Source organism: Colias philodice, chromosome 24 (assembly GCF_061535455.1).
Source record: "Colias philodice isolate Cphi_HAF_F1 chromosome 24, ilColPhil1 Martin Lab GWU primary, whole genome shotgun sequence".
NCBI lineage: Eukaryota > Metazoa > Arthropoda > Insecta > Lepidoptera > Pieridae > Colias > Colias philodice.
The window spans coordinates 998,456-1,011,011 of record NC_143109.1 but is presented as its reverse complement, the minus strand read 5'-3'; the positions used below and the strand labels follow the sequence as shown (position 1 = coordinate 1,011,011).

General features: G+C 32.7%; 1 protein-coding gene across 1 annotated transcript; it reads left to right on the top strand.

Annotated features, from left to right (window-relative positions):
• The first annotated feature begins 2,019 nt into the window (after positions 1-2,019).
• LOC149477602 (carbonyl reductase [NADPH] 3-like) lies at positions 2,020-12,540 on the top strand. The gene is made up of 3 exons (XM_089710435.1): positions 2,020-2,196; positions 11,467-12,004; positions 12,229-12,540. Exons 1-3 carry the CDS (start codon positions 2,101-2,103, stop codon positions 12,414-12,416), a joined length of 822 nt encoding a protein of 273 aa, XP_089566561.1. The 5' UTR covers positions 2,020-2,100; the 3' UTR covers positions 12,417-12,540.
• The last annotated feature ends 16 nt before the right edge of the window (positions 12,541-12,556 follow it).

Here is a 12,556-nt window from a genome sequence, read left to right as displayed (position 1 = left end):
GTCCTCGGATCACAGACACAATAGAAAATCTATTGTGTCTCGGCCCGATCGGGCCGCTCGGTGGTCAATGGGTTAATGTATAGACGATGTTATATAATAAGATTTGGAGCCTTTTTTTAGTAAATGAGTTATATTTTTTGTGTTTTTTAATATGTTATTTATGATTGACGCTCATTTTGTCAAGATTTTTTGTCAAAATTATAAGAATAACACAATTTTTACAGTCTGATCTATGTCTTCCCTACTGCCTTTCGATTTTTTGTTTATATCGAATCGTATCTAAATCAGTTGATGATTATGTATAGAATAATAAGAATTATAAAAATAAAAAAACAGTTTTTTTCAGGCTTAAAAATTCAATGTCAAATAGGTACCTATTTTTCCTATCCTTAATTTTTATGTTTAGTTTAATTTAAAATTAAAATATATTGTAAAATACACTGATAAGTAGATATAATATTAAAATTAGTTAGTCATAATAATTATTTCAAAAATTTACTGAGAAATGTTTCGAAATTTTGTAATGTTTAACACAAAACACTTTTTTCTTTTTTAACATAAAGACGTTTTAATATAAAACTGTGCTATTTTTTGAAGAATTCTTTATGATTCTGTATAATATTATTAAAAATAAGACTTATTAAGTAATTTTAATGAAGTAGGTTTCTACTGTAGTTATATAGGCAGCTATTACTTAACCGTGCCGTCCACAACGTGCTAAAATATGGTTATAACTGTATTTTTTGACTTTATTGTATGGAGTTTAATAAATAAATAGATATATCGAAATTGGAGTTTTATTTCTCATTTCATCACCTATAATAATATATTTTTTGGATAAACTAACAAAAATATATGTCCTTATTCCTGAATGATATAAAAAAATCTTTATTATTATGTGTGTCTTAGATATAACATTATCAAAATTAACTAAAGACAACGATATCGTAAACAAATAAATATGTTGATAACAACATGTCTTATCTACAAATAGTGAATGATCAACACAGTACATAATAATACATCTCATAAATTAACCGTGTAAATCTCTATTCAAAATATTTTATTTAATAATTTGGTTAGTTCAAATTCGTTCAAAAAACTTTATAAATAAAGAAGACCAACAACTGGATTATTGAGGTAGGTATTTGAAAAAATTGAATTTTCACTTTATTTTCTTGTATAAAATTATTATGTCATTTTATGCAATATTATTTTATTTCAATTGAACCTTCATTGATTGAACATCGATATGTCCAGAATCTTCAGAGTCTTGTACCTTTTAAAATGACAGAATTTTTTATAGTAAGTAATGTTATTTGATTTGTAATTTTTATCAAACGACAAGAACTCAATGAATTTTTAACTTTAAATAAAATATGTGTACCTATGTTTTATTGGTCTCTGTGATCAATGGTATTGAAATTGCATAAGGTTTTAAATTAAAGTTCTACTAAATGTTGGGTGGTTGGGTCTGTCACCCAAGAATAATTATGAATGATTACAACTCGTAAAAATATGTGTAAAATGTATTTTTATGAAATAATAAGGTCATACACTTAATTGATTACATATTCACTTTAATTATGTTGTCGTAAAATACAGACATGTTATGGTAACGGTTAGGGAAAATCGAGACGCATTATTTGACAATTTATTAGAGGACGTCATAATTTAAACACTTACTCATAACCGCTCGTAATTAACCGGATATCTGTTGTGAATAGCTTTATCGTAAGTACACTGGTGCAAGTTGCAACCCATTTCGCTGTCACTGTAAGTCACCGTTAGTGTTAAAGTCACCGTTACTGTTTTAACGTCACCGTTAATATTATTGTTAAATTTAACTATACTATAACGAAATTATGGTGCAACCAAACTTAAATGTAAAGTTACATGAATTTATTTCAATGCTTGCAACTTATTACACCTTATTTGTGATAGCGGTCATTGTCTTTTTCAGTATAATGAATTTTGCGACTTTCGATTGTCATTGTCAGCTGTCTTATATATACCGACAGGCGACAGCGTGAGGGTTATTTACTTATTATTTATCAAGTTTTTGGTACATATTTTATTTTTTATTAAAACAGGTCAATAATGGCTACAAAGGTTGCCGTGGTTACCGGTGGGAATAAAGGAATCGGATTTGCCATAGTCCGCGGACTGTGCAAACGTTTCGATGGTGTAGTTTACCTAGGGTTGCCAACCGTACTATAATATATAGTATTGTACTATATTTCGGGTCTGCGTACTATATACTGTTGAAAACATATATAGTACGCAAAAATACTATATTTTCAACACCGACAAATGTAACAACAAATCCTTCATTTAAAAAAAAAAATAAGAACGCGCCTTTTAATTGTTAAGATGGCTGTCATATAACCTATTGCGCATATACAGGGTTACCGGGAAAGTCGTACAGAATATTGAAGGACGCTATTATTCAGGTCATTTCTGATCGAATTGGTCCCATAATACGGCATCCGAAACCCAACCATTATGGAGATATTGAATTAATTTTATTATTAAACTAGCTGTTGCCCGCGACTTCGTCCGCGATTCGGTCGTTTTTCGTCATTCGTCGTTTAAAAAAAATACGTGACACTTTATTTTTGAATGTTCTTAATTGTCTCTTATAAAATTTAACTACATTAAAATTGAATACTCTGATAAGAAAATCTTAAAATCATCGAAAATCATAGACATCGAATATCTGAGGAAAACATGAATGAATGTGATTTAAATTCTACATTTCTTAGTAATTAAAATAATAATCTAAATTAAATGTAGATTAACAGTTTGAGCGCGCCATTATAGAATATGTACCTAAGTAATAAATTACGTTAGTTTAGATAGTAACTTTACTAAAAACACGATGACTTTCTTTCGCGCTCGGTACCACAAACTAAACATGTTTGTGGTACGTGGCCCGCGTCACTTTACCCCCCACGAGTTCCCCTCCGTTGCTATGCGAAAATACATTCGTCGCCCTACTGTAGGAAAAATTGTAATACTGTGGCCTGGGCGTTATAACACGCTCAGGGAATTCCTGAGTGCTGATAGACTTCCGTCTATCGGCATTTATACCAATTTTATATTAATATCACCATCTTGAGGAAAAGCTTCTAATGTCGATTTAAAACGCGTATATACGGATTAACCTGATGAATTAACATGTTCTAAAATTGTGAAATGAGTTCAGTTTTAAATTCGAGAAATATTGATTTCTTGTATTCGATTATTCGTCGTAGTCGAATACAAAATATATTTAAAGAAACTTAGGTTGGCCTTCAGGCAAAAGGGATCCTATCAAATGATAAACTTGACCTTGTATCTTAAAAGTAAGAATGAAAGGAGCATCTGATAATTGTTGAGCACCAAAGGATCATTTAAAACGCAATACTATAAGAGCTAATATTGTCTAAGAACTGTTTAGATTGCACATGTTCCTCTAAAACTTAAAAGTAGTGATTTCAAAGGTTCCGGCGTATCTTCAAACGAAAGCCGACTCCTTACTCCACTTTAAAGCATTACAAAAAGAACATACTACGTTAATATCGCCTATACAGAAGATGATCTGTAATCAATTGTGAGGTTATAAGCAAACCCACTTTTATATTATTTTGTCGGACCACACCACCGAATTTGTAGATTGATCTTCTATGTTTACCTCTAAGTCATTAAGACTATGTCGAAATCTGTCTGCAGTAAGACGGGCGTCTCGCTATTCGTCCGTTTAAAGAGACCAATAGTTTCAATTCTTAATCTTTCATTAAACAAACTTATTAATCGTTCTTGTCTCAAATAATGGTAATATTCGCGTCCCTACTCTAGTCATTGCTTATGCTCATGTTCATCTTCGAGAGATCGAATAATATTATGGTGCACCCTATTATTTGTCAAACGGTCTTCATATTGAGTAAAAGTTTCAGAATTCTCGAGATAAAATATGACGATCGTGATCAGCTGTGAGACGTAATTCCCTCTCAGTGAGGGTTTCGGTCTCACGGGATAGTACAATATGCCATTTGCGATCAGCTGTGAGACGTTATATATACCCTCTCAGTGAAGGTTTCGGTCTCACAGGATAGTACATGCCGTTCGCGGTCAGCTGTGAGCCGCAATTCTCGTTGTGAAGCGGTTTCAGGTTCGGCATAACACATGTTGTTTTCGGTCAATAGTAAGCCTCTTATCTCTAACGATCCTTGAGAACTCTTATTTATCATTTTCTTAACTTTGCTCGAATTTCGATATATAAAGATTTTTTAGGCGGCACTGATGCGGGTGAATAAAAATTAAGTTAAAACGGACTAAGAGTGTTATAATCTCAATCATCATCATCAATACATATAATAAAATTGTGGAAAAGTGATGTCTGTACAATTAAAATATGTAGAAAAAAATTAGCAGGTGTTATTATTATCGAGAAATCGAGAGAAACCATTTTTTTCTCTTAAAAGCTCCCCCCCTCGCACTTCCCGAACTCCGATTGACCGTAATTTATTTTTCCTTACATTTTTATCATATCCTTTTCTAATGGGTTTCATCCTACTGCGATTTTTTTTTGTTTCAAAAATTATCTACCCTGGTGTATAGGTAAATTTTCCACATAAAATGTCCTTTAAATTATGTCGTATTATATTTTTAACCCCCGACGCAAAAAGACTGGTGTTATGTGTTTGACCGCTATGTATTTCTGTGTGTGTGTGTGTGTCTGTCTATGGCACCGTAGCTGGCTAACAGGTAAACCGAATTAGATGCGGTTTTTTTTGTTAGGCAGAATATTTTCCGACGCTGGTTCTTAGATAAAGTGTATCAAAATTGGTTCATCCACTTATTATACCTACATAGGGGTAAAAGTGGGAATGAAAAAAATGAAAGTTATAATTTATTTTTAAAGATCGTCGGGAAGTTTATGAAATTATTTATTCCTTTTTCTATACACTTTTCTTCGTCTCAACGGTTTAGTTACGTGCTCTCTCTCTCTTCAGCCTTTAGTTACGTGCGTGAGACAGGAAAGATCTAATTTGGATTTGTTTCTGGATTTGATAAAAACTGAGTATCGATTTGATAAAAACTGAGTATCGATTAAGCTGATCAGTGGCTACTGGCTACACCATAGATTATTAAAAACATCCGTTTAAGAAAGGAAGGAAATAGAATTTGCTCCTCTCCCCCCCCCCTGGTTCCTAAAAAATAATATGACATAATTTAAAAGAAATTTTACGTAGAATTAGTTAGGCATTTCTTTTTTGATTTTCGATATTATATAGGTACTAATCATAATTTTTAATTACAATAATATGTAGTAACTATTTGGTATAGGTTAGGCATTTCATTTCTTGATTTTCTTTAATAATTTGGTACGTAAGTTTTTTAGCTCAGTTTAGTAAGAAATTTTAATAATAATTCTTTTAATTATTTATGGTAGTACAACAGTACAGTATGGTTGTACGTATTTACTCAATAATTGTATGTTAAGTAGTAATTCAGCATGGGCGTAGCCACGGTGGGGCTGGGTGGGGCGCTTACCCTGGCTTTGATATGGTAGGTACTAATTGTGAAGGGGAGTGGGCGTGGGCGTGGGATTAGGACTGAACGTGGCATATGGCGTGGGAGTGCGAGTGGGCGCGGGAGTGGGAGCATGAAAATAAAAATGATTTTTTATTGTTGCCCCACCCTGAGCCCATGGTCATAGGTCCCATAGTCACTATTCCACGCGAACGAAGTCGCGGGGACAGCTAGTAGACAAATATAATCAAAAAGCTTTGAACTCCTAAGCTCAACCATAAAAGATAGACATTTATGATGTCGGGAGATATTTTTTATATAATATGGAGAACATTTCTTTCATACTTGATTTCTGTGTAGCTTTAACCATTAAGATACACGCATTAAGAACGCACACGCGACGAAAGCTTAAAAATGGAGTTGCTGCTCTGCTCACGAATATGAAAAATAATTGTACCAAGTTTCGTTTAAATCCGTCGAGTAGTTTTTGTTTCTATAACGGTTATACAGACAGACAGACGGACAAACATTTTTGACGTCGATGTCGATCTCTAATCACCTCGTGATAGTTATTTAGGAAATATATTTCATGTGCAGAATTGACCTCTACAGATTTAATATACAGGGTGTCCCAAAAAGTAGTGATGAACGGAAGCTGGGAGGTAGAGGACCTAGAGGGCTATCCGAATCACCCCCATGTATGTTATGCGATTTTTCGTATTTTCGGAGTTATGACTCTTTTTTCAATTTTTCACCTATCGCCGAGTACGACGATATTTTCACTCATGGTGACATCAATTATTGCGGAAGATGCTTGATTTTTTTTTGTGTGCTACGCTGAAAGATAGGCCAATTCAGTATGGTAATATTTACTATCGTTAGATCTTTGAATGGAATAAAAAAAAGGATGAAATGCCAAGAAAGGTAAAATTTCCCGGTATGTTCACCACTTCAAGGGCCCGTAAAAAAATAAAATCACATAAAAAATGTTTTCCGTTTGGCTTTTAAAAACTTGCTCTATCTATCAGGTAGCTACCCTGAAAATTTCATTTTGTTATTCAGAAGGCTTCAATCGAAAAATTGAAATCTAAATGTGGTATGTGCAAAAATTTTATTAACATGATGATCATTAAAACCAATAAACAGGTGTTTAATTACCAGAATTTTTTAAAATGACCCCGCTGTTGCTCAGTGCAAGTGCGACATCACCGTAAAAAGTTGTCTTTTAAATGTCTGAATGCCCTTTTATCATTTTTAATGGTTTCTTCTGCTACTATGAATTTCCGGGTTATTTCGTCCAAATTGTAGCAGTCTCTCGTCTTTGTAGTATCCCCACGGAAAAAAATCAATATGGTTTATGTCCGGAGACCGTTCAGGCCAGGCTAAAGGGTAAAGATACCCTGAAAGATGGATTGGTCGTTGCAGCCTGCGCATGCGCCGGTGACGCTTGCCTTAAAACCTGGCCTCCACGGTCCCTCGACCTAAACCCAATTGATTTGTTTCAATGGGGATACTAAATAGACCTCGGCTACTTGAGAGAATGCCACAATTTGGACGAAATAGCCCGGAAATTCATAGTAGCAGAAGAAACCATTTAAAATTATAAAAGGGCATAAAGACATTTAATAGACAACTTTTTACGGTGATGTCGCACTTGCATTGAGCAACAGCGGGGTTATTTTAAAAAAAAATCTGGTAACTAAACACCTATTTATTGGTTTTAATGATCATCATGTTAATAAAATTTTTGCACTTACCACATTTAGATTTCAATTTTTCGATTGAAGCCTTCTGAATAATAAAATGAAATTTTCAGGGTAGCTACCTGATAGATAGAGCAAGTTTTTAAAAGCCAAACGGAAAACTTTTCTTATGTGATTTTATTTTTTTATGGGCCCTTGAAGTTGTGAACATACTGGAAAATTTTATCTTTCTTGGCATTTAATTCTTTTTTTTATTCCATTCGAAGATCTAACGATAGTAAGTGTTACCATACTGAATTGGCCTATCTTTCAGCTTAGCACACAAAAAAAATCAAGCATCTAGCGCAATAGTTGACGTCACCATGTGTGAAAATATCATCGTACTCGGCGATAGGTGAAAAATTGAAAAAAGAGTCATAACTCCGAAACTACGAAAAATCGCATAACACACATGGGGGTGATTCGGATAGCCCTCTAGGTCCTCTACCTCCTGGCTTCAGTTCATCCATACTTCTTGGGACACCCTGTAAGTAGGTATACATATATTTAGATTCCAATTTCCATGTAACGTTAAATTCGACTATACAATAACTAACAGATAATGCAGGTTACTCTCGTTTCCGTAAGTTGAGGCGGCTACATATTCGGTCCTAATAACATGACTTTTTGTGAACGAAACGACAGCGCGGTTTAATTCGATGGCAACACCATCAGAAAAAAGGAAATATTTTTAACTTTGAAAAAATATTATGATTTACACTATTAGTTAATACTATTTTAACATTAACACAAAATATAAGACTGTGAGTGTGTAAAAATAAATCCAGCTAGTTTCACATCACACTTATGTTTATAATTAGGTATACGACATGAAAATATATTAATTACCAAGCAATAATCATACAGATAAATACTGAACAAAAGTATTAACAGTCAAAGTATATTTTTACTAACAACATGTAAATGATGAAGGAATAATAATTATCATTGACATTGAGTTCAGTAGGGATTAGGACTGAACGTGGCATATGGCGTGGGAGTGCGAGTGGGCGCGGGAGTGGGAGCATGAAAATAAAAATGATTTTTTATTGTTGCCCCACCCTGAGCCCATGGTCATAGGTCCCATAGTCACTATTCCACGCGAACGAAGTCGCGGGGACAGCTAGTAGACAAATATAATCAGAAAGCTTTGAACTCCTAAGCTCAACCATAAAAGATAGACATTTATGATGTCGGGAGATATTTTTTATATAATATGGAGAACATTTCTTTCATACTTGATTTCTGTGTAGCTTTAACCATTAAGATTAATTACCAAGCAATAATCATACAGATAAATACTGAACAAAAGTATTAACAGTCAAAGTATATTTTTACTAACAACATGTAAATGATGAAGGAATAATAATTATCAACGAACTAACCTTTTTGTATTAGAGTCCCGCCTCGTGATCGAATTATTAAAACACGAAGATTTTTAAAAATGTAACCAATGAACACAATCAATATTAGATTAACTGTAATGGTGTCTAGTTTGACTTAAAATAATATACATCTACCCTCACTTTTAAAAATGTAGTATATTCACACGAATTATATAAGCGCACCTTATAGGGAAGGGAAGATTTATTATGGGTTAAAGAGTTAAATAAATAAATAACATAATTATATTTAAATTATTAATTTTTAACATTGAGTTCAGTAGTGATAGCATGTAAATTGATTTGATTTTTACGAAATCTCATAGATGGCGCTGAATCAAATTTGTCTTTATAGTACTAAGATTCATTAAACAGTTTCTCTGCCCAAATTACGTAAATGACGTAGTTTTTATAGTGTAAAGCTAGATAGTAGCATGGCTTACTCAAAAACAACATTTAAACATGAGTCTTTAGATTGTACGCTGTCGTAGTACACGGAATACGTAAGAAAAGTAAAGGTTCACAGCTCCTCCCCCGGAGGTGATAGCATGATAATATGTTTAAAAAAACCTCACACGACCTGTTAGTAATATTCATGCAAAATTTGAAGTCAATCTATGCAGTACTTTTCGAGATTAGCTCGGACAAACATACAGACAAACAGACAAACAGACAAAAATTCTAAAAACTATATTTTTGGCTTCTATATCGATTATAGATCATGGATTATGTATTCTTTTAAAAAAATATTCAATGTACAGTTTTGACTTTCCTACGATTTTATTATATGTATAGATTTATATTGAAGCTGTTAGTAATAGGTTCAGTTTTTATTGATCATTTTTATTAATTGGCATGTCTTCTAATTGGAAACATAAAAAAACCGAGCCCTAGTAGCTCCAATCGAAAAAAATCGATAGAAAAGCCAAAAGAAAAAAATATATTTATTAAATATCTTTAAAATTCAATATCTCCATAACGGTTAAGTTTCGGACACCACATTATGGGACCAATTTGATCAGAAATGACCCGAATAACAACGTCCTGCAATATTCTGTACGACTCTCCCATTAGAGCGTTTTCACATTATCCGATCCGATATCGGATATCGGACGCCGATAGCCGATATCCGATATCAGATACAATTTTCCCTTTCACATTGTCCGATAAAGTCCTTCCGATATCATCATGAGCGTTGCCAGAAATTTTTAGAGAAAACTAAACTAAATTGCCAGTTGATAAAAAAGGGTATAATTAAAAAAAAATCTAATGATAGATCATAGTTGTACATACATTAAAAATAACTACGTAAAAAAAAACAACTTCAAAAAAAGAAAATTAAAATGTAAAACAGATTTGATATCATTAATTACTGCATATTATTTAGATGTGCTATTTACTAAATAGTTTTGATATCGGTCATTTGTATAGTTTAAGTTAACACATTATAAATTAAATAAATTTATATCAATACCTACTACAACCTAGTATTAGTTAATAGTTTCAGTAATACATATTATGTATCAGTAAATACCTTTCAAAATCTATTAAATGTATTTTTAACAAGACGTACCTAGTCATTTAGTAATTTTTTACTATATACATTTATAAAAGTTCATGTAGTACCTATGATAAATTTATTAAGTGATACAATCTTTGTTCACATTTTCTATTCTTTTTCTTATTACACTGTAAATAATATTGTCACCCGTTCAAATATATGTTTTATAATATGATTGTTGTAATTTCCTGTAAGTAAAGATACATAAATTATTTTATTGCCATAAGCAATTATTTTAGAATTAAGAGTTTTTAAATATTCTTTGTTGTTAATTCAAAATAAAAATGAAATCGGTGTGAAATCTCCTCCTTTTTTTGAAGTCGGTTAAAAACAAAGCACTCAATGACAACAATACAATAAATAGCACAACCACAGAGCACAACCAACATCCGAGTAGGAGGAGGAGCGAGGCAGAATGAGTTAAAATAAAGATGATAGACACTAATATTTTCGAAGATAGATATTTGAATTTAAGAACGCAATATATTTTTGTTTACTTCAGTTCAGCCAATTGCCGTATATTTTAATACGGTAATTAAAATAGCTGCCGTATAAATCGTATTTTTAATGCCTATAAATACTTAAATGTGTGATTTCTTAATAAAAAAAGGTTTCTTTTAATAGAAAGGATTTTAGGTTAAAGCAAAGAATTTTTTTAAAGATTTAGCGCCTTAAAAGACTGAAAATACACAAACTAGTGCTTTTTTGCTGTTGGTATACTGCCTTTTCGAAAATTGAGTTGGCAACACTGAACATTATCGTCCGATAGCTCACGGGCATATGGGTGTCGGCTCCGATATCCGATATCGGATCGGACAATGTGAAAGACAGGTACATATTTCATACATTTTACTTCCCTCCGATATCGGATATCGGCTATCGGCTTCCGATATCCGATATCGGATCGGATAATGTGAAAACGCTCTGACTCTGTATACCAGTGGCGAGAAGAAAGAAACAGAAGTAGTGAATCATTGATAAAAAATGAGCTTTTGATTTATATTAATGATATTAATCTAAAAATTGAATGTGTTAAATAGCATATGACACTTTTATTTTAAAGAAAAAGCTGTTACACAGTGCGAGAAGTGCAAAAAATATAGTTTTTATAAAAACAAATAAAAAACAAATACAATATATTTGTCTATTTTTTTTTGTTTTTCCCATAAAATACTATATTTTTTTTAAATGTACTATATTTTTTACACCTTATTTTGGAAAATACTATATTTTGATGATGAAGTGTTGGCAACCCTAAGTTTACCTCACTTCGCGAGATATCAACCGAGGTACAAACGCCGTTGCTGAACTGAACAAGGAAGGCTTAAACCCTAAATACCACCAGTTAGATACCACGGACCCGAAGAGCATTGAAGTATTCCGTGACTACATTAAGGGAAATTATGGAGGGTTGGATGTTTTAGTTAATAACGCCGCTATAGCTTTTAAGAGTAATGCACCAGATCCAATCGCTGTGCAGGCTGAACAAACGCTGGCCGTAAATTATTTCGCAGTTTTATCAACTTGTGAACTGTTGTTCCCGATTTTGAGAAACGGAGCTAGAGTCGTGAATGTATCTAGTTCGTGTGGTCATTTAAGTAACATTCCGAGTGCAAACTTAAGAAATCGCTTGAAAGATCCCAGTTTGACTATAAATGAGCTTTCCGATTTGATGCGGCAGTACGTAGAGGCAGCGAAGCAGAACACGCACGCAGCGGAATGGGGCAACTCCTCGTATGTTGTGTCGAAAGTTGGATTGACTGCATTGACTATGATCCAACAGCGAATGCTCAATGATAAAGGTAAATATTATCTGTACAAGTAGTGTAATTATTTTAGAATCACTAAAGTGCTTAAAAAGGTATCTCTACTTTGGGATAAGGTAATTTAGGTATATTATATTATGATAAATTGTGCAATGGTAATTAACCTTACAGTAAAAGAGCACTTAATCATATTGATAATAAACAATTATCACTTTATATACATTAAAAAGATAAAAATGTAATCCAATTTTATTTTTCAGATATAAAAGTGAATGCAGTGCATCCTGGATATGTGGACACAGATATGACATCTCATAAAGGCATACTGTCTATTGACCAAGGGGCAGATGCCCCACTATTTCTTGCTCTAGATGCCCCTGATTCTGTGAAAGGACAATTTGTCTGGTCCGACAGGAGGATTGTAAACTGGGATGGACCACACCCATAATAATTAACAATATTTAACTTTTTGCATATTCCGTGGAATTTTAGCTTTATTCTTTATATATAAGTTAAGGAAAACTTTTTAATCATGTTATTATTCAAGTTTATAATAAAACTGTATTTTTTTATTCATTGTTTCATTAT